At 41.5% G+C, this 24103-nt stretch overlaps 1 protein-coding gene across 6 annotated transcripts in view; it reads left to right on the forward strand.

Annotated features, from left to right (window-relative positions):
• The window catches only part of ANKS1B (ankyrin repeat and sterile alpha motif domain containing 1B), a 753186-nt gene that overhangs the window by 382129 nt on the left and 346954 nt on the right, over window positions 1–24103 (forward strand). For all 6 annotated transcript variants that reach the window (XM_039494857.1, XM_039494866.1, XM_039494872.1 and 3 more), the window contains one exon: window positions 20748–21328. In XM_039494857.1, coding sequence (XP_039350791.1) covers window positions 20748–21328 — 581 coding nt within the window. The remainder of the gene's footprint in view (window positions 1–20747; window positions 21329–24103) is intronic.

Genomic DNA, 24103 nt, shown 5'->3' on the forward strand with positions numbered 1-24103 from the left:
AGACATCACATGGAAATGAGAATGCAGGTCCCCAGAGAAGCCTTCTCTCTCATTGTTAAATTGGCGTAAGGGACCCTCTCCAGGTATGTAAAGGGGCACTGTTTTCTCCACTTCTACCTACCAATACATTAGTGACCAGTGCTTCTATGGTCTGATGGAGAGTCCACCTGGACTGGATCACATACAGACTCAAGATATCTGAACTCTCAAAGAGACTCACCTTCACATAAACTTTCTAGAGATCAGAGCTATTCATTTGGTGTCCACTGCATTTCTTCCCATGCTATTGGACAAACAGTACAGGTCATGACAGACAACACAACAACATTTTATGTCATGGACAGGGAAGACCTGAGTCATCCCTCTTTAAAAGGCAAAACAAAAAACCTGTCCCTAGAACTGGATTTGTCACCAAATCTCACAAGTAGCTCTGCACCAGTCAGGCTTACACAGCATCCTAGCAGACCAGCTTAATAGGCAATTCACAAGTGATGGTGAATGGACTATCAGGAACTCAGTTCTGCAGAGCATCTTCCCCAGGTGGAGATACACATCAACAGACCTGTTTGCTACAGACCAGAACAAGAAGTGCAGAACATTCTGTTCAATGGGCATGTGGGTTCGGGAGATGAGGGAGGGGAGAATCCTGAGCCCCTGAGCCCAAGTTCTCTGTTGGATGCTTCCATCATCTTGTGGAGTCCAGGGATAACATACGCTTACCCATCAATTCCTTTAATCCTGAGGAAACTCAGACAGAACTCTGCAATAGTGGTTAGAGTTGGGCCGAAAATGTTTTTCCTGTCCCGTGAAAAATCTTGAGATTTCAAAAACCTTTTCTGTTCCACATCAGGCTGAAATGGCAACCTTTCAAAATTTGTCATGAAAGAGAAGAGAGACAGACAAATAGACACACACACCTCCAATGGCCCAGTGGTTAGGATGCTCACTTGGTATGTGGGAGACCCCTGATTCTTAATTATTCCACATGAGTGTCATAATTGCTGTGCTATTGGCTATTCTGCAGTGTCTCCCTCTCTCTTTTTTTTACCAGAAATTCCATTCTGGACCTGAGCAAGTATAACAACAAATGTGGTTTTTTTTAAAGCAGATACCTTTCTGTGAAAATGTTTAGTTTCAACAAATCTAATTGCCAGCTTAGCCCCAGATAACATTCCTGGTCTTACCCAATGTGATCGCCCAGCATCATTGCTTCTGACAGCATGGACACTGGCTGGTTAATTCCCATTGAAAGAAGCTGCTGAAGTTCAGAATATATTACTGTACAGTAGGAAGGACTCTACTAAGCTGACCTATGCAGCTAAATGAAAGAGGTTCTGTGTCTGGGCAGCACAGTACCACCAGTCTTCCTTTCAGACTCCAATCCCTGTTGTTCTGAAGTATTTTCTGTCCCTAAAGAATGTACAGTTATACATCAGTTCTATAAGGGTATACTTAGCAGAAATATTAGTGCACAATCCCCCCGTTCAGGGACACACCGTATTTGCCTACCTTACAGCTGCTAGATTCCTTAAGAACCTAATTCATGTTTTCTCCTTGTCCGGGAAATCCCCCCTTCCTGGGATCTTAATCTAGTTTTAGCCAATTTAATGGGTCCTACTTTTGAGCCACAAGCAACATGCTCACTGTTGCATCTATTCATGAGAATGACCTTTTTTTAAAAGTGGGTATAACATCTGCCCAAAGGGTAGGAGGAATTCAGACACTTATGGCAAATCCACCTTACACAGTGTTCCATAAAGACAAGGTGACTCTTAAATGTCATCCAAAATTCTTTCCTAAGATTGTTTCAGATTTTAATTTGAAACAGATGATTCACCTGCCAATGTTCTTTCCCATACTCCACTCCAACCAGGAGGAAGTCAGACTGGTCACCCTATAATGTAGTTAAGGCTGTTTCATATTACCTTGAAAGAATGGAGCCATTCAGCAGCTTCCCTAGGCTATTTCTAGGGAAAGGTCAGGCAGTATCTACCCAAAGACAATCTAAATGGATTTCTAACGGCATTAAATCATGCTATGCGCTAGCTAGATTAGATCCATCCATGTGGGTTACAGCCCATTCCACCAGGATTCAGGCAGCTTCTGTGGTTTCCCTGAGAAACATACTGTCACAGTTACAGGGAGACTTGCCCCTCGCACCCCTCTGCAGTCACTCTCAAGCACACCCCTCAGGTGACAGGTTTTGCTACTTTCACCTTTCTCTGGGTGGAACCCGAGTTCTACCAACCTTAGTCTGGTTCACATGGTAACAGACCCCCTGTTTCAACCAACTCTATTTGGCACCTGCAAAAAACTTCCCTCAAGGAGCAGTTGATTAAAGTGACTCAAAACAGCTTCTTCAAAACAAACACAATGTTTATTCACAAAAAGATACGTAGCAATCAGAGAAAAGGATTAAAACAACCAAAGTCTATACACATCTGATCTTGCATAAATCTTAATCCTTCCTTGCAAATTTTGGTAACAAACTCCCAGCCATAGGATATGGCTACACTTGCGAGTTGCAGCGCTGGTGGAGGCTTTCCAGCGCTGCAATTAGTAAGTGTCCACACCTGCAGGGCACGTCCAGCGCTGCAACTCCCTGGCTGCAGTGCTGGCCGTACACCTGGCTCAGCATGGGGAATAAAGATTGCAGCGCTGGTGCTGCAGCTCTGGTCATCAAGTGTGGCCACACACCAGCGCTGTTATTGGCCTCCAGGGTATTAGCAGATATCCCAGAATGCTTTTATAAATTACTCTCTTTGTTTTGTTATGCAGCCTGTCTTTGTTTTGTTGTGAACTCGGAGCTCCGTAGCTCCGTTGATCCGTTGATTCCCGGAGCTGCTTATCTATAAACACAGCTCCTGTTTGCTGTGATCAATCTGTGAACAATCAAATGAGATAATGAGGCAGGCGGGGAGTGAGTGTTTGCTTGACAGAAACGGGGCAGAGGGGAGAGAGGGTTGGCTGCAGGCTGTTTGCAGTTAAGAGTTAAGGGTAAGGGATCGGGAACATGTTCTGATTTTTCAAGGCAGGAAGGTAACACACAGTGTTGGCTCCAAAAATCCACTCTCTCTCTCTCGCCCGCTCGCTCCCTGTCACACTACGCCCCATCCCACCCCCCTCTTTTGAAAAGCATGTTGCTGCCACTTGAACGCTGGGATAGCTGCCCATAATGCATCACTCCCAACAGCGCTGCAAATGCTGCAAATGTGGCCACACACCAGCACTGGTAGCTGTGAGTGTGGCCACACACCAGCGCTGGCCCTGCACAGCTGGACGACCAGCGCTGCAACTACCAGCGCTGCAGATTTGTAAGTGTAGCCATACCCTGTCAGAGGCTCCCCATCAATGTCTCCCGTAGAGCAGCTGCTGACAACTCACTCCTCCTCCTTTTCTGTAAGGGGTCCTTTTAACTATTAAGGGTCCTTTCTATCTGGTGGCTCATCACCTTGGCAAAGCAGCTGTGTCATTTGTGTTGGATCCTGGAAGTCACCTCTTCACAGCTGATAGCATGGCTATTGTCTCTCAACTGTTTCTACTGCTGTTCGTTGTCTGAGTTATTGTGTTGCCTTCCTGCTTGTTGTCCAACAGGGCACTATTAAATTGAACCAGTACATTCCAATAACCCATTATAGCTATGGACTGATTATCTTATTAGCAAGGTCCTATGTTCTCCACACATAACTGTTTAGGAAATTTGTAAGGCAGCTAAATGGGGATCAGTGCACACTTTCACCCAGCACTTAGTTGAAGCATGAAGATCTGATACCCATGTCGGTAGTACTGTCCTGTAATCATTATGTGAACAGATTGCAAGCACCCACTTCCTGTCTCCAAAGTCACTGAGTCAGCAGAAGTGGAAATTTATAGACAATCACTCTACCGTACAGTAACAGTGTCCTTTGAGATGTAGTGCCACATGTATTCCATGACATGCATGCCTTCTTCATTACTACGTAGTCCTATGACACCTGGATTCTGTGGTGGCAAAGAAACTGAGGGCCAGTTCCACCTTTTGTGCCCTTTGGTGGGGAGACATGAGGGCCTCCAAATGCACAGGCATGGCCCCAACAGATACTGCTGGCTAAAGGAATCTAATCTTGTATGCATGGGATGCATGCATACCAAGAGTGAAATATATATGGACAATGCATCTTTAAGAACCATAGCCACTGTTGGGTAAGTAACCATTCTTTTAGAGAACTTTACTGTTTTTGTCCAGAGAATCAATATGTTTTAGCCAAATTCCCTGATGATATATTTATGTAGCTTGATGGATTTTTTTAAGGTAGATTAGAATTTTAACCATCTTTAGAGAGGTTCTGCATAGTTGCACACATTAAATTTCATTTTGTCTTCCCTACACAATGCTTCATAGCCTAGGGGAATGTACAGTGAGCAGCAAGTCAAAAGACTGTGATTTTCACTCCCAGCTTTTCCAATGATACATTTTAAGCTAATGTTTATGGATATATGTAAATTAGCTCATTAAATTTGCATAAAATATCACATAGAGTTGCACAAAATTTGCAGCTATGGATACTGTGAAAAATGTTGGAATTTTGGTAATATTTTTATGATTCATATGCACACCTCAGTTTCCCTCTGTGCTTTGTACTGCTATGTACTGAGTGTAAAGGGAAGGGAGGAGATATTTGATTCACACATCCATCTGTTTGGAGACCAGAATCATTAACAAACTGAATAGAGCCTATGAATGTGAATGGAGGATTTGGAAAAGACAATAAAAACCTCAATGGCTGGGACATTCACATCTAGGAACAATAGCCAAGAGGAGGAGGTTCCCTCTACCTTTCTGCAGGGAAGCAGAGCAAAGGCCCTGAGCTGGAAAACAAAGGTGGAAGGTGTCAAGTGTCTGTGTTAAGAACTGGGCTCACAGAGGCATTCTGGAGACAAAGGGGACAGAGACAGTAGGGATGGAGCACAAGGAAGCAGGGAATGAAGAATGCCCTGTGTTGCACTTGGCTTCTGCCTTTCTCCTGCTAACCCAAGGACTTTCAAATTCTGTATTCCAGGTAACTAATTAATTGTTACCTTGTTTTTAAAAGGCAGACTGGTGTTTCTGCAGATACTGACTGAGAGCATTGTTCCCTGAAAAGGTGGGAAAAGTCTCTTGCAGGAATCTGGGGTGGCTGGACTTGCTGCAGGGAGCCACAGAGAGACACAGGCATTTCTGGTGCCTGAAGACCCTGTTCTGGTGTTGTACAGGTCATGGGGCTGTTCCTGTGGGGATCCTTGGGGTCCAGCATACTAAAGGGGTACTCCCATGAGACTGGTTAAAGGTCATATAGGCCAAACCCTGTGAATCTGTGATAGGTCTGAATATGTAAGTGAGGATGTAAGACTTCTAGACCCCAGTCTGAAACCAGTTCTGAACACTGTTGGTACAGAGACTTCTTTTGTGCTGATGGCTTTATTTCCTGCTACCTACCAAAAATCAACTGGTGAGAGAAATTTCTTAACGCTTCTTGGCACCAGAGAAACCTCTAGTTAAATGAAGCCTTTTAGATTTTGGGCCTTATTTGTTTCTAGCTCTTAGAGGGGGCATTGATTCTTCTCTTGCCTTCCTTGTAAACATAACAGTAAGAGGAAACAGAGCATGACGTGAGAGTCCATGTCATTGACCAATCACACTCTTGGAAAACTTGAGACGCTTTCATAAACCATGGATCCAAGGCGAACCTGGGCTGATTTGGAAACCTTAGTTGTGGCTTCATCAGCTCCGGTGGTGTCATCAGCTGACCAATCCCTAGGACAGTGGGAGGCTCTCTTCATTCGTAGGTCATATGAGATCATCAGCTGTGCCATTGGCATGATCTGGAGGGGATGAGCAAGACTCTTGTTCAGTAACTTGGTTCTGGGAGCCATTTAGGTGGTCCTTGTCACCATTTGGGATGTACTTTGGGGCTCAGCTAAGCAGCTTTTGGAGACAAAGGAGCTTCAGCCTCCAGGCAGTACATGTTCTTTCTATTCAGAGGGTTCTCATGCCTCTTGGTGCAACCCTTTGGAGATTCTTTACTTGCCTTCAGATTAACCTTTGGGGTATGTGACCATATTAGCAAAAGCCTCACAGCACCTCTCTACTTGGACGAAGACTTATTCCTTATTTTCATTTGTTTTGTGATAATGGGTTAAGGGGCAAATTCATTGGACTTCACTGGATCTGTTCACAGAAGAATTTGGCCCCTGGAGCACAAGTTGTCCACACTGGTATGTATCATTGGATTGATTGTTAAGTGCTACTGACCTTTCTTCCTCCATTGCTATTCTCTGATACACTACATCGTAAAGAATAACCGGCAGTCTCTGAGCATAACTGCTTCCTACACAACCTTCTCTCTCCCACAAGCAAGACAAGCTGACAGAACTTCTTAATGCATTTATACTGTGTATTAACTTTCTGCAATATGCATAATATTTTGCAACAATTTTCACTCATTTTGTAGATGTTCTCAAATTTGCAAAGAAAAAAATAAATGTTTCCTCTTGCTGTAGTGTAGAGTTGAGCTACTCAGTCAGAACTTTAGCATCAGCAAGTTATTGAAATGTGTATTTCTCATGGGTGATATTGTGCAATATTTCATCTATCTGAAATGATGTGAGCTATGATGAAATCCATGCACTGGATAGCCAAAACTAGCTTTATTTCTATATATCAGTGCTTCTTAAACTGCACTATAATGTGCTTGTTCATGATCTGCAGAATATTACATTTTGAAAAGCAAAAGATGAGGGATTGTGGTGCTGGAAAATGAGATGGGGTAAAATACATGACGGGGCATTGTAATTATTCCAGAAATAAACATCATAAACCTAGGAAATTTCAGAGTTATGTTTAAAAGTAAGAAATACAAACATATTACAATATGGAAATTCACAGTTGGGATGCCCAAGCAACCTTATTCTGCCCTGTAGTGACAGGCAACAGACCATGACACGGGGGGAGAAAACCAAAGGTGTCTTTAAAAATCAGTTTAATCTAATTCAGGACCACAAACGCTAAAATGCCTTCGTCATAATCATATGGTTATTGCATGGTATCATTAATTTATTAATGACAAATCATTTTTGCATCAATATTGAGGTTTCATATGTGCACATTACAGGGCAGACTGCCATGTTGCCAGTGTTGTGAACTTGTAGGGGGAACACAGATACACAGATTCCTTGGGAACCAGCCTGTGATTGCTGTGTATCTTAGCCCATCCATATACTGATCTTTGCAGACTGAAAGAGCTATTGGCTATGACTTTTGGCTATTCCACAGTGACACTGAATCTTGCAACCAGCAGGGGCTATGTGACAAAGCAGGGACTCCATAAAGGCCACACAACTGTGGGAACCAGAATGCCCTTTCCATGTAGTTTTTCATCTGAAGGGGAATATCTGGTCCAAAATGTATAGTTTTTGGTGTAGTTTTTTTTAATCTTTTGCCAGCATGCATACCTTAAAGACATTAATCTTTTACCCTCTCTGTAATATTAGGGATGCATGCTTTGACCAGCATTTGTCCATTTCATATAGATGCATCAGTGCACTGTGGCATGTAGGTGGAGTTTTTGGGTGAAGTCCTGTCCATCCATTATCCTTATGCTGCTGCCCTTATCCTTCCCCAGTCTCTCCAGGGAAGATTTAATACTTCATGAACCTGAACCCCAATTCTGAGCCCCTTTTTAGGGAATTGTGTAAAGTAATTCTATTTTTTGTTTGGTTGGTTTACCTTCAAGACCATTCAAGGCAATTTTCTCATTAATATTTATTCACTGCATGCTCCAAAGTATGGTAGGCTCTATAAATGGGACCAGAGTCTATGGTCTGCTAAGGCCACTTTGCACTTTATGCAGCACAAAGTGGCTCTAAACATACCAGAGATTTCCAGTAGAGAATTCCTACTCTGTTGGAGAAATCTCCACTGGCATAGAGCTGGCAGAGATAACATAGCTGACTTCTTCATCAGCCATCCTTCCATGCCTAATGTAGAAGAATCAGGGCAGGTTGAGAGTGTATCAGCGATGGGAAGGAGCACTGGGGAGCTGAGCTCTGCTGTACTCAATCTGCTGCAGGATCTTTCCATTCTAATTTATGCTGGGGCTGGGCAGCCCTGAGTAAGTCTGGGTAAAACTCGAACATATTGGAGAATCAGGGTTATGGTCTGTATCCCAAAAAGCAAAGTTTAGAGAAGACATGACTAGGAGAAAGCAAATAATAGGGAGGGATTGTGGGAAGAGAGGACAAGGGTTACTAAAAGAAGGGCATTGAGCAGCTTTCTAGAAGAGATGATCTAGCTCAACCAGAAATTATGGTCTTAATGCAGAGGTTACTGGGCGAAATTCTATGGTCATGTTATTCAGGAGGTCAGATTAAATTATTATAATGGCCCCTTCTGGCTTTGAAATCTATGAATCTAGGGATGTCATGAACAGATCTTGAAGATGAATATAACTCTACAGCACATTTTTAACTGATTGATTTTATCGGTAATTTTTTTAAATGACTGAGTTTATTTTCTGTAGTAAGGGAAATGATTTTTTGTGTGGAGAAGAGAGGTTACTAATTGGTTGGACTAAAGAGCAGGAGAAGCAGGGAAGGATAAACAGGGAGGTCAGTGATGCAGAGAAGATGATCATGAGTAGGGCCGTACCAAATTCACAGTCCATTATAGTCAATTTCACAGCCATAGGATTTGAAAATTGGTAAATTTCATGTTTTCAGATGTTTAAATCTGAAATATCATAATGTTGTTACTGTGGGGCTCCCAACTCAAAAGGGGATTGTGGGGAGGTCACAAACCTGTTGTAGGGGGGTCATGGGATTGCCACCCTGACATCTGTGCTGCCTTTAGAGCTGACAGAGTGGGGAGGAAGGGACGCGGAGCTATCTGCAACTGGGAGAGATACCCAAGAGCAGCCCTCCAGGGAAATAGCAAATCCTGTCCTGCCGCAGCCCTGCCTGGACTAATAGCTAGGAGCCCCCTTTGCTGGGGCACTCCCAGCAGCACAGGGAAGATCGGACCCAACTCTATAAGTCTTGCTGCAGGAACCTCTGGGTCTGCTGCCCAGTCCCAGAGCATCCTGCAGCAGGTGGAGGCACCCAGAGGTGGGTCTAGTCCCTCCATCCCCTCGAGCGGCTGTGCAGGGGATGGACAAGTCCTGTCCCTCCATAACCCAGCCAGAGCTAGGAGCCCCTTTTGCTGGGGCACTCCTAGGAACAAGGGGACATTGGATTTCATGGGGAAGGGCTTATTTCATGGTTATGGTGCGTTTTTCATGGCCGTGAAATTGGTAGGGCCCTAGTCATGAGTGATGAAAAAGAGTACTAGTACATACCAGAAGGATAAAGACAAGCATCAGGATGAGGCACGAGAGAAAAATGGTGGCAGTAAATGCCATTAGATAGGTGTCAGTAGTGAACCAGTAGTTAGGTGGAGGAGTCCAGTCAGGTGCCAAAGTGCAACTAAAATGAAGGCTAAAATGATGTGGGATGGAGCAAAACAAAATATTATTGGTGGCTCAAAAAATCTGGGAGACTTAAGGGCTTGTGCTGTCCGTGGCATTTGATGTTTGTGTATATAGCATTTTGGGGCACTGAGAGTAGATTCCCTTGGAGTCAGGTTCCTTTGGCTCTAGTGGGAGAGTTTGAGGTAACACAGCTGGCCATTGCTGCTCCTTATTTGTGTTGCTGTTGGTGACTAGAGTTTCACAGTAGAAAAAATACAAGCTTGTGTGATATCCCATGTTTTTGATACACTTCTTAATAATCACATTACTACGTCTCCTATGCAGATCAAGTGTACCTAGCTATAACATTTACTAGAGTGAGAAAATACTGCAGCACCTCTTTAAAGAAATCTGCAGCTACTATATTGCCTTCAAGTAGCTGGCACTTGTTCAGAGCACTGTTGTCTGCCGTATGAAGTAATGGGTTGCTGTTCTATTGATTTTCCATTTCAGAGCTAAAATACTGGAAATTTGTGACTTTATCTGGCTTATCATATTTTATCACCTTGAAAATACAAGTGATATCATTGACATGCAAAGTATCTCAGTATGTCAAAGACATTTTTTTTGCCAAGAAGCTGCCATTTGCCTACCATCCTCCTAAGCCGGTGGCTCCAACTTGCATAAATATGTAAGAAAGCACAAGAAAAGCTCACTGGAAACACTACTAATATCACTGAAATTGGATTGCCAGGTTTGTCAACTGAGTGATTATATGGAATTCAGTGCTGAGGATACAGTTTTGGATAGCTATTACACATGTGCAGAGTATTTTGCTAAAAGCATCTTTCCAGATCAAACACAAGCAGAATTTGAATAGATTAGAAGCACAGGTGTCGTAATTTGGTTGTTACCATAGCTATACACAAATCTCTAACAGTGGATTTTTATTCTACATTAGAAACCCTTGCCATGGCAACAACAGTACTTGTTAAAGATGTAACTTGGTAGATAGAATGTATCCATTACATTTTTGAACATTTTTCCTCTCTCTTCACCCCTATTAATAGGTACTACTCTTTTGCTAAGTCTACTTCTGTTTTGAAATGGGCATCTCTTGGGATGCAAGTATGAATAAGTCAGTTATAAGAAGTCAGAATAGGAAATTCACATAATGTATTTGAATTTAGAATACTCCTGAACTTTGTTTAATAAACTCTGCAGTCTCTGAGTGAGATTCAGAATGTTGCATTAGTCTGATGAGGTATTTGTAAGTTACTCAAGCAGTGTAAACAGGAAATGGTAGTTAGCCAAAATCCATATTTGTACCACAGGAGGTGTACTGTGGTGCACCCATGTGTAAATAGGTGTTTAAATTGCAAACTGTTGTCTAAATCAAAAGCTGCTTGTATATACCCTAGTGATACCAGCAAAATAGCAATATGAGGCTGTGAGATAATGGCAAACCTAGATTATTTAGTGTCTGTAAATGGAAATATGTTCTAAAATGTTTTACATGCACTGCACACACAGTAATATCATGGACACTTCCATAACAAAGGCAGTCAGATAGGCAGGCTATACATGCACTGCACCCAGGAATAATGATGACATCAGAGGTGCTGAAATAAGTGCACCTATATGTATTTTTGCATTTCAGACATTGTTCATGACTGTAAGCTTGTGGAATGGCACAGCAGCATTAAAAACAATATCCTCTTCATAAGCAAGATCTCTTCCTCAAGGTTTTTTCTTCGGGGTTAGAAAGAAAAGAAAATAGTTTAACATAAACAGAATTCCTCCAGGTGAGATTCAGCTGAGGAACTCAGCCTTCTCCAAGTATTCTCTTTCTTGGGTATCCCAAGGACCTGCTCATATAGCTCTTTCTCTGAGTACCTGTGCAAAGGTAGGGAAGGCTGGGCTGGTGATGGTAACCTTCTGACAAAACAATGCCCTTACTTCAATGCCAATTAAACAGGTTGAAACAACAATTAAAGATAGTTATAAAATACAGAGTGAAGACTGAAGAGCTTTAGAGGGGCCTAAGAAAACTAGGGCATTGAGCACACTGGGAAAAACAATTTAACTTTTCATATATGTGATGGATTTAAAATTAACTGTAACCATTCAAGAAACAACTCTAGGCCTCTATAGACAACTCCATGAAAACACCTTTTCAGTGCACAACAGCAGTCAAAAAGCAGGGTGGATTGATTTAAAGCAGCAAACAGGAAACCTTGATTTAAATTGCATTTGTACTTTTTAGTTATTTCCCTGAAGTAAGGTTGATTATCATTAGTTGGAAACCATTAAAACATATTGATCTGCAACTAAACATAGACTTCAACAAAAGTTGGTGCTGCTCTTTGCTAACCAGGAGGATACATTATTTCTGTACACATTTATTTAAGCAATTACATGAATTTAAAATTAAGAATCTGAATAAAAGCAAGTTTGTTTATATTGTTAGAAAATAGTGAATGATGCATTTTTTATTTATAATGATTAATTTTTACTTGTGATTTGTAATCTGCTTGGTTTGGAAACTCAAATGCAAAGTAAAAAGTACAAAAATAGCATATTTTTAAATTAAATAAAACTACTTTAAATATGCTGGATACATATGTTTAAAAATGTTTTGCATTTAAAATTGATTTATTAAACAAAGGAAGTATTATCTGTAGTTAGTAAATTGAACTGATTGTTTCCAGTCACCATATTTTTCAAGCTTTTAAAACTAGTAGATCTCATCCTCTCAAACCCAGTTTTTATTCACAGACTGGAAGAGGAAAACAAGCGTTTCTGATTTTTCAACTCCCACTGTTATCTTAACTTTGAATCAACTAATCATTGAATTGAACTACATGAATTAACTGAAATATAGAAAATATTCTCTCTGTACCTGCGTAAGAAGCTACTGCTGTCAAATCTGGTTTAGCACTTCAACAAATTCTGATTTCAAATACTTAGTGACTTTCTTTAAAACTTGGTTGCAAACATGTATTGCTTAATATTATTTTTGTATTTAATTTAAATAGATTATAATAAGGGTTTAGGTCTTAACATAAGTTGTCAATTTCAAATTTATTTTTAAATGGGTTAATTTAAAAATTGATTTTTAATTTTTTTCTTCAATAATCGATTTTATCCACCCTGAAGAGGGGCAAGCAAAATATTGGTATGTATAAATAATTGGGATAGGAAATAATATGTAAACTATCCCATTTTGAGCATCCTTTGTAGGTATAGTCTAGAATACTGTGTCCAATTTTGGTCATCCATCCAAAATATGATTAAATAGAAATAGGAGGGCGTTCAAGACAAATGATAATTATGAAAAGCTATGGAAAGACATCTTTCTGAGAGTGTTTGAAAAAAATAGGACTGCTTATTTTGGAGAGAAACAGAAAATAGGGACATTATATGGGAGTATTTAAAATAAGGAAAGTATAGAGATGTTACATCTGGCACTCCAATGTACCCTCTCTCATAATTCAAGAATATGGGGATGCACAATGAAGCCAAAAGGTAACATTTAAAATTGATGACAGGAAATACTGTTTCGTACAACATATGATTAACCTGTAGAATTCTTTGTGGCTAAATATAATTGAGGCCAAGAGCTCAAAAAAGGGATTTAAAAATCAGATGTTAATATGGATAATGAGAACATCCACAGCTATATTAGATGGAATAACATTTAACGATTTATATTACACCTCATGTTTCAGGCTAATGACTAGCTGTTTTGCGTTCGGAAGAAACTTCCCATATGGGCAGGTTATTCTATGATTATCCATTACTTGCTTTCTTGTGCTTTCCTCTGATGCATCAAGAATCGGCCATAGAGAGAGGATATTGTACTAGATAGAGCACTGGTCTAGTCCGCTGTTGAACTTCCTATATTCCCTCAACAAAGTGGCACTAAGCACCCACAATACTGATGCTATAGCAAAATAATGTATTACACACAAAGAACTGTGTTAAAAGATAAATAAGGTTGAAAGTCAAGCTCTCAAAAGTTAGGAAATGCCAGCTTTAAGGTTGCTTCTAGTCTTATCTGTCTTTACCCTCCTTCCATGCCTCAAGTGGTCTCCCTCCTGTTCCATTCCACCCCCTACTGTTTACCAGTTCCAGTTTCCTTCTCTGAGCAATCATAGTCTCCTCCCCCCAGTCATAGTTTCTCTCTCCCACCCACTCTCTCTCTCTCTCTCTCTCTCACTTCTTGTCTCAATCTATTCTCTTCCCTTCTCCTAGTTCAGCTCTTATCTCCCCTGCATTCAAGTCAGGCAGCTTCTTCATTCACGCTGCTTGGGCACCAGGAGGGTGTTCCTTGATAGCATGGGAGAGACATGCTCCCCACTCTCACTGGTGGTCCCTGACCCCACAGTGGCCCAGAGTAACCGTTACAGAGAAAATCCAGCATGATCCCTACAGCCCTAGACTGGAGCATGCTCAGTTCCTCTGTGTGTAGGGTGCATGAGCAATCTGGTCAGCATTAGGAGTTGTGGGGGCCTGAAGCATGCAGTGAGGATGAAATCTTCAGAGATTTTAGCTGCTGAAATCTGAAATGTCTCTACTGCATATGTGCAAACTAAGATTTCTTCAAAGGCTTTTAACTTGGCCAAATGTGGGCTGATTTTCACAGGAACAACAAAAGGCACTTGCCTGGCACAAGGGCCACTTCTCTGCAAGATTTCCAGTGCTTATTCCAAAGCATGGGGGCACTAAAGCTATTTGAAAAAGGTTGTTACGTGTTGTTAAATGTCAGAACTTATTTTTCCCCTTGCCTCGTTCTTGGAAACAGTTGAATCATTTTGGCTTTAACATTTAAAATAAATAAATAAAATCAGCCGGAGGCAGACAGCCAGAATAGCAAATTTGAGCTCAAATGGTTAAAGTTTGGCAAAGTTATACTCATCTGAAAACAGTGTCTTATCATAGGAAGTGTCACAGAGTCTTAACAGTGCTACCATCCTTGCCTATAATGCACACTACTAAAATGACATTCAGGTGAAACTGTTATATTCAATATTCACATTACACTTCAGTAACATCAATGACCATAAGTGGTATGTAAAAACAAAACCAAAAATCTGCTTTTCAGTTCCTCTCCCATAATAAATCTTCATTGGGTAAGAAGTGAGCACCCTTCCACCAATGTTTTATGTACCGGTAGTTTTACATACCAGTGTGGCCACCCCACATTGGCTACATCAGATACGGACACTGCTTTGACCTTTTGACAGACAAATGCAGATATCTGCATGTGTGCATGAATGTAGTTGCTGTTTGTTTCTGTTTCTTTTGTGTTTGGACTACATTAGTGAAAAATGGATGCATCAAGACTACCAATGCTTTGCTAGTCATCAAAAAATGTACATAAAAAGATTCACATGTGAGGGAAATTCCCTATCCTAGACAAAAGGAGTGGCTGTAAGATTTGAATCTTATTCCTAATCACTCAGCTATTTTTAACCTTTGTTAGCTGCATACCCTTTAAATTTGGGAAGCTATGTTCATTAATTTTGTTATTTGGGTAAACCACACTAGAGGAAGTGCTGAAGGCTAAAATCATAGAAATATTCCTACTTTTCTTGCACTTTGTACTTGAAAAGTACAGAGAAAAGAATTCAATGCTCAGTACACAAAAGCACACTCAGGGCTTGTCTATACCACCGCTTAAATCGATGTACCTATGTTGCTCTGGGGGGGTAAAAAAACACTCAGACTTTGGGCCTGCTGCAACTTCAGACATCTTTTCATCTCCTGATCTCCAGCCTCCCATCCTAGCCTGACTCTGACTCTTACCTCCTGATTCCATCCTGGTGCTGTCTCTGACTCCAGCCTGATCCTGACCCTGATTCCAGTCTCTTACTACCTCTGATCTCCAACCCTGGCCTGATTTTGATCCTGATTCTTGCTTATTGAACTTGGCTCTAGTGATTCCTTCAACTGCTGCTCACCAATTAGAGGGGCAGGTCTACCATCACCCATTGGACCCCATGGGATACTAAATCTGCAGGAGCAGACAATGCAACTCCAAACTGCGAACAATCTGCTGTGGTCCCAAATAGCGCAGCTCTTAGCAGAAAATCAGACATTTCACAAGCAGCTAGCACAGTCCTGGGAAGAGAATACCGTGCTCCAGGCTCAGGTTGGGCCATTGCCCTCTGAACAAGATCCCGCAGTACCACCACATGAACATTTTGATGGGAACCGCCAGAAATTCAAGGGGTTGCTGGAGCAATGCTATCTTCTTTTCTTGCTCTGCCCTCAAATGCATCTCACTGATGAGGCCAGGGTGGGACTAGTTATCAATTTACCTGCTAGAAAAGTGCTGGATTGGGTTTCAGCCCTGCTGGAGCAGGACAGCCCAGTGTTAGCAGACTGGAATTCCTTTCTGCAAGCATTTTCAGCCATTTTTTATTATCCTCATCGCTCTCGCTCAGTGGAAGCTGCACTACAAAAGCTCCAGCAAGGGCCAGCAGTCTCGTATGCTCGCAGTTAACATTGAATGGAATAAGGCAGCCCAACTGCATCATTTTCAGTGTGGACTTAGTGAGGAAGTAAATGATGAGATAACCCATGTTGAGACCCGTTTGGATGGTAATAAAGGTAATAATTGGAGATATACCAATCTCCTAGAACTGGAAGGGACCTTGAAAGGTCATTGAGTCCAGCCCCCTGCCTTCACTAGCAGGACCAAGTACTGATTTTGCCCCAGATCCCTAGGTGGCCCCCTCAAGGTTTGAACTCACAACCCTGGGTTTAGCAGGCCAATGCTCAAACCACTGAGCAGGGCCAGCTCCAGACTCCAGCCCACCAAGCGCGCGCTTGGGGTGGCATTTTGCCGGGAGGGCGGCAGGCAGCTCCGGCGGACCTCCCACAGAAATGCCTGCGGAAGGTCCGCTGGTCCCGCAGCTCCGGTGGAGCATCCGCAGGCATGCCTGCGGGAGGTCCACCAGAGCAGCGGGACCAGTGGACCCTCCGCAGGCACGTCTGCAGGAGGTCCCCCGGAGCCGCGGGACCGGCGACCGCCAGAGCGCACCCCGCGGCGCGCTGCCCTGCTTGGGGCGGCGGAAATCCTAGAGCCGCCCCTGCCACTGAGCTATCCTTCCCCCCAATGTGTTCATTGACTTCTCTCTCTCTCTCTCTGCATTGACAACTGGCTGAGCGAGCAAAAGGAGGAGAGGAGAGGCATTCTGCCACTGCTTCACCCACACCAAAAACCCCAGGGTCCAACCATGACCTGCTGTAGGTTGATCTGGTCCACCGACACTAGATCCTGGAAGAAAAGGAACGGTGGTTTTTTTGTGGGGGGGTTTTAATTGCAGAGCACCAGGACGTGCCCTCACCTCATGCCTGTCATGGACCTCGACCTGCAAGCAATCAGGAAATGAGTGAGCCCAGGATATATGGCAGGTATAGTCTGCCCACCACCATGGCACTATGCACTGAAACCACCCCCAACCCTCAAGAGAAATCCAGTATAGGACATTCAGGTCCTCCACACACTTCCAAGTAGGTATAGAATTATGTACCGTGGATGAGGCCAAGCCAATTCCCCTCCCCTGAGTCCTGATTGATTTCAGGGCTATTGATAACTTCATAGATGCTTGAGCACTACAAATGCCCCTCCATTTAAAGCTCACATTGGTTCTCATAGAAATGATAGAGGGGTCCCTCCTGTCCTTGGGGCCAGTGATACAGAAAACAATACTTCTAGAGGCCGTAATCTAGGGCTATTGAATAGTACTACAGTTCAATGTGATGCATTCTCCATGTTTCCCCCTAATTCTTGGCATCACCTGGCTGGAGCAGCATGGATCCTTGCATCTCCTGGTAAGAAAAGAAGATCAGCTTCTCCGCTGAATGCTGCCCCAAGTGGCCTCACCTGCCTATGTGCAGGTGGCCCCACCCCCCTAGTCCAGGACTCCTGCAGCCGGTCAGAAGTGACAGCACCTGTTTGGGAATGCCAGATGGCAGCAGCTAGAAAGAAGGGGTCACTCCCAAGCCTGAGGCCCCATCTCCCTGAAAAGTATGGGGATTATGTGGACGTTTTAGAGAAGAAGAGCGCAGACACACTATCTCCGCAAAGGGACTATGACTGCCCCATAGACCTGGAACCCGGGTGAAGGTCCCTTATGGATGGATCTATGTAATGTCCAAGCCCAAGTTAGGAGCCCTTCATGCGTGTATCCAGGAAAACCTGGCCTAGGACTTCAGCTGGCATGCCATCTCCTTAACAGGGACTCCAGTCCTTTTCGTTAAGAAAAAGGACGAAACGCTATGCTTTGCATAGAATATCAGACCCTAAGCCAGGTGACGGTCTGAAACAGGTATCCTCTCCACATGATCTTGGAGTTTCTGATCTGCCAGAATTTTCACCAAACTGGACCCGTGGGACACTTATAACCTAGTGTGCATCAAGGCAGGAGAAAAATGGAAGACTGCCTTTCAAACCCGCTTGGGCACTTCAAAAATTGAGTTATGCCATTCCGGCTGACCAACGCTCCTGCAATCTTTCAACACTTCATGAATGACTTAATTAGAGATATCCTTGACTAGTATGTAATCAGCTATCTTGATGACATACTTGTCTTTTCAGATAATCCTGAGCAGCATTGTTATGATGTTCATTCCATCCTGGAAAGATAATGGACAGAATTCTTGGGTTACATCTTTTCCCCAAAAGGTGTCAAGATGAATCCCCAGAAGGTGGAGGCTGGATGCAACTGAAGTCCAGCCACACAAATCTAGACCACACAAATAAACCAGGCCCAGCACCCACCTAGAGGAAGGGTGCCCCTGAAGAGGTGTGTAACTAGGACACAGGGATTAGAACCTTGGTCTGGAGAGCCTGGGACAGCTGATAGTCCCGCAGTGCCCCCACATGGCCATACCAAGCCACAGACCGTGAGTATTGTAAAGAGTAGGCACCACAGGAAGCCCAAGAGATCCAGAGTAACAGAACCCTGTGAGCCTCTGATTGGCCAAGTGCCCTATTTAACCCCGGAGTGTGCCCCACGAAGTTGTCTGGGCAACCACACAGACTTTGGGCCTGCTGCGACTCCAAACCTCACCTTGTCTCTTGGTCTCTGGCTTCCCATCCCAGCCTCATACTACCTTTGATCTCCGGTCTCCTACACCAGCCTGACTTTGACCATGACTCTTGCTTATTGAACCCAGCTCTAGTGATTCCTCCAAACTCTGCTCACCAATTACTGTCCCTAACATGTGGACCACAGTCCAGCTGTGACTGCTAGGCCAGACCACCTACGCCCAGGCCCCTTATACTAAAAACCCTCAGAGTGAGCAGTAATAAAACCAAGCAAATATATATATATATATATATATATATATATATAATAGGATTTATTTAGAGAATATTCAGTGTTCAACTCAAACGGGGAAAAGAAAGGATTGTATACAACAAACTATTAGAATATTCTATTTAAAGCAAACTATAGAAAGGAAAATGCCTAAAAAAAGAAAAGGCAAACTACCAACTAACACTTCTAAGTAAATTAGACACAACCAGAGAGAGAGAGATCTCACTGTCATGGTTATTAGGTGCACAGAGTGTTCCTGTTCTCTCAGTAGAGTCAAGTAAGTCATCTTATATACAGCTGCCACCTTCCGAATTTACCCTCCAAGTGACACCTCCACAGAACTCACCCAGCAAATTTCAAAAGTTGAAAGAAAATAAGGGGTTTGCTCTCTTTTTTATCCCCCAAAACAGCCTTCCTGATGTCATTGATTCTGCAAACTCTATCACATCCCACGTCCACTTCTTTGCCATAACATCCTACAACTTCTCTGTTCCAAAATGCTCAGGTCTGCCTAACAGATATATTTTAGGCATCTGTTTTTCAAAGGAGATAAAGACTTTTTTTCTTTAACAGGGTACTACATTCTTTCTAGTTCTGCTTAGTATTGTGCAATAGTGTTAAGCAATGTGCTTGGAAGAGTAGTTCTCCAATTTTTTCAGACTATTTACCAGTGAAAGAAGAGGGCCTCTTGTGTTCAATCTCCTCTCCCAACTCTCTAGATCTCCCACTGCTTGTTTCTCTAATTTTGTTTCATTTTATAGACCATCAGGAAGGTTTCTATGGACCATAGTTTGAGAACCATGGTTTATGACAAGTTTAAGCAAATTGTAGGAAACTGATCGACTTTCTTGCAATTTATGATATGGTGATAAATTTTATTCCTTCTGATAGCTTCGCTATGTGCAAAATCAAATTTACTTTTAAGTTTTTTACATAGTTTTTACGCTGATACAATTATTTCCATTAGGGGTGTGATATTTGGTTTGTTTTTTAACTGAAATAGTTATACAGGTACAACCTTAGTGTAGCCACAGTTATGCTGGTATAAAAGCACCAGTAAAGGTGCATCTTTCACTGCTATAACTGCATCCATACTAAGGGGTGTGGTACTGCTTTAACTTTACCAGTATAGTGAATACAGTACAACTTTTGTGTGTGAAGAAGCCCTCCATCCTTTCTCTTGGCCTATGTAGATACAAATTTACAAGGGCAAATACATTCCTAGTGGTTGCTAAAAAAGTATGTTTTGTACTAAATCATACAGAAAGCTTATTTTTAAAAGAGAAAAGACATGGGATATTTTGGAGACAATAAAATGTATTTGATTTCCTATTCTTTTTTTACAATGGCTGCTGTTACTTTGAAACTCTTTTTGCAAATTTGCAAGAAATAAAAACAAAATCCAGAACTGTTCTTTTGCTGTTGTCAGGAAAAGTGAATCCTAGTTTAGATGCAAAGTTATTAACTAGGCTGTAGAAAGAGTAATTATTGACAGTACAATATCTGTGTCAATCATAGTTGCACATGCATTTTACCACATAAAAGTGTACACAAATAATTTAGTTTATACCAGATTGTATCATTTGTACCTATTTCTTCTCAACGGCAAATTTAGAGAAACCATCAAGTTAATAGATTAAAATGGCCATTAGTATCTTAGCAATTCCCCTTTCTACTAGCTGTTATTTACAGCACTCCCAAGGTGCTCATGTTTATTTTCCAACCAAAGCAGACCAGTTAATCAAATTTATCAAGAAAAAAACAAAGTGCAACTTTCTAAGATTAATAATAAACTGGTGCATGATGCTATGATAGGAAATATCAAGCTTCTGTTGCCATACATATTTAAGTACCAAAGAGCATACAAAAAATGTTCCTGTGTTCAGACCAGTATGATTTTTAAAGGTATTTGATGCAAATTATAAACAAAAAACCCCTTACTATTTTGCAGAGAATCTTTGTCAGCAAGAAACATCTACTGAAAACAAGCTTCCCAAAGGACACCCCGCTGAGCAATTTGCTGGTCTACTTCATGGGTCTTCACCTGCATGTGACCCACCTGAAAATCCACTTCAACTGTATAGTAAAGCAAACCATTGCAGCGATCCGCAGGAAAGCAGTTTAAACAAGAACACAGTACAACAGAGACAGCTACAGCAGGAAAACAACCCTGATCCTCCAGCTAAGAAAAGAAAACCACAAGTTGTAAACAGAACCATATTTCATACTAAAATTAATCCATTAGAAAATCATACATTGGTTGGCACAAAAACAAGAATAGGCGAGCAATGGATTATTACTACTGGGGGATTTGTGGAGCGAGCGTGCACACTTGGGAGGATTCGATCTTTGCCAAAGACACTGCTTGAAATGCATTTATCCAAAAATGTTTCAAAGTCTGACTCTAATCTCATCTCCTACCCACCTAATGGGAAAAAAGCAGGAAGCAACTGGAGTGAACCCACACAAAGCCAACAAAATTCGAAAGGAAATTCTGAAAGAACACCATCCTTCACTTCAGAATGGGAAGAAGTAAGTCTTTGGTCACTTTACACACAAACAAATGCATAAAATTGTGAAGAAACTATTCTCTTATCAAAATTACTGGGGGAAGAAATTATGAAGTGAATATGCCCCAAAACAAATCCTCAGGGAATGTGTATCATGGGGTAATACTTAGTGGTTTGACAGCTGGGACAAAATGGAATGCACTTTTGCTCTCAGTGCCAAACACTTAGCGGAGTCTATTGTTTCCATAGGAAATTAAGTCAACCAGAAGTAATCCTGTAACTTTCTGTGATGTTCAGGAGAAAGCATATGTTTTATCCTACTAAACCTCTTCACTACTGGAGTTTATAAACCTGATAAAATACCTTCACATTGCTGCTCCTCCTTGCTATTTCTATGCTTGTTGATTATTTCCATTAGCCCCTTTAGGGCACCAGTTAATGCCCACAAGGGACAATAGAAAATGGCAGATATGAAAAATCTGTAGATCTCACTTTAAGTGGAACAAAACATGTTGAGTTTCCACAAGCCCTTGATATATAACACATCCTCTGACAGTCAATTGCCCTTGTACACAGCACTTCATATATTCCTGGTCCTCACAGGAATGAGTGGGTGTTGGAGGGGAGCTGTTCCTAGGGCTGTTTTGATTTGGGATCTGAGTACACATTATTGCTGCTATTGTGGTGCGTTTGAAGGACATTTTTCTGTAGTTTCAGAATTTGGTTTAAAGTTTTCAATATTTTTATAGCGTCTTTACGCTAATTGAGTTTTTTCCTTACTGCTGTGCTAAGTGTTAAGCATATAAATTGTCCCCAGTAGACACTGAAGTTCCCATCTTATTGTGGTGAATGAGTTGGGAGAGGGGGACATTTGAAATTTTGCAACTGTTGTGTAGCTGCAGTCACCTTTCTTTAAGAGTAGTATCTCTCCCCACACATACACCCCCATGTCATGACCTATAAAGAAGGCATGAAAGGTGTGGAGGGGTTTGGGGGTTTGGTTTGGTTTATTTTTTACACTTGTTTTTCAAAATTAGAAATGTATGTCCTGTCTTCCCTGGAAGATTCTCTAATGACTAGTAAAGTGATGATATTGCAAGATTCAAGAGGGTGAAAACTGAGCAGTTGGGAGGGGAAGGCCTTTTAGTCCCTGTTTAAATATTCTTTTAAAAATAATATTATCACCTATTTGATGTCAATGACTGACTAACAGAGAGAGAGAACATTTTAGTTAAAGTTATGCCACCTCTTCCTTTCAATTGAAATATAAAGAGTAACAGTGCATACCCTCGAGATACCCATTAGCTCTCTAGTAAAACCAAGGACAACAGAGACTGATATTCTAAAGCTTGTCTACATTCAGGTTTTGTTTGCTTGTTTTGTTTGTTTGCTTCTTTTGCATACAAGGGTTTGAAACTGGACTAAGCCATTTTCTGGTGCAAGTCATTTTTTACACCAGTGCACCTCTATCATCTACCCTCACTGTTTGCACTGTAATGCTACTACATGAACTAACTCCAGTGGAGACAAGCTCCAGGGTATTTAAAAATATTAAAAAGGCAGAAAAAAATTGAAAATAACCCCAAAACTGTCACACTCTCCTTTTGTCTCAAAAAAAGCCCTCAATTTTTAAAAAGGTTATTGCAAGTCACTTTTACAGCTGATTTAATAGGGTCCCAACAAGGTGGCTTGAATTGTGAAGGCTGTATCATCTCAATGAAAAGATGCTTAGAGTCGCATTATAATCTCAGTCACAGGTATACATTTTAGGGAAATCATGACGTTACTGAGATCAAAATTTGACCCTTTAAAAATGAAAACTTCATTTACCAAAAATTGTGTAGTGGTTCTAAAATTGCAGATGCTGGGATTTTTATATCATCTCTCTGATTTTTCTCCTGTCACTGGTATTATCACATAGGAAAAAGTAGAACTCTTCTTTCCTAACATTAAATATATGAGCAAACAAACAAAAAAATATTCTATTTCCAAACACTTTTTACTTATTGTCATCATGCTTTCTCACTTATTGTACCATGCCAGCCCTTGGGCCCACTTTTTTGTTTTATGGTCTTTCTTGGAAGGGAGCGGGGGGAATAATATAGAATTAAATTAATAAAGAATTCAAAGAGGGTATATAGTTAATCAAAATCAACATGGGTTTATTAAAAATAGATCCTGTCAAACTAACGGTCTCTTTTTTTTTTATGAGATTACAAGTGTGGTTGAGATAGGAAATAATGTTGATGTAATATACTTCTGTAAGGGGTTTGACATTTTGTTTTAAAAATGACAACAATTTAAAATTAAAATGGAACACATTAAATGGATTAAAAGCTGGCTAACTGATAGATCTCAAAATGTCATTTAGTGGGCATGTTTCTAGTGGGGACTGGGTCTTGGCTCTATGCCCTTTAACATTTTTATCAATGATATGAAAGAAAATATAAAATCATCACTGATAAGATTTGCAGATGACATAAAAAGTGGGAAGTGGTAAATAATAAAGATGACAGGTCACTTATACATAGTGATCTGCATTGCTTGGTAAATTGGGCACAAGCAAACAAGGTGTGCTTTAATACCACTGAATGTATACATGTAGGAACAAAGAATGTAGGCCATATTTACAGGATAGGGGACTCTATTCTGGGAAACAGTGTGTCTGAAAAATTTTTTGAGGTTATGGTGGATAATCAGCTGAACATGAGCTCCCAGTGCAACCCTGTGTCCCAAAGAGCTAATGCAATAATTGGATGCAAAAATAGGGGAATTTCACATAGGAGTAGAGAGGTTA

Source organism: Mauremys reevesii, linkage group 1 (genome assembly GCF_016161935.1).
Source record: "Mauremys reevesii isolate NIE-2019 linkage group 1, ASM1616193v1, whole genome shotgun sequence".
Lineage (NCBI taxonomy): Eukaryota > Metazoa > Chordata > Testudines > Geoemydidae > Mauremys > Mauremys reevesii.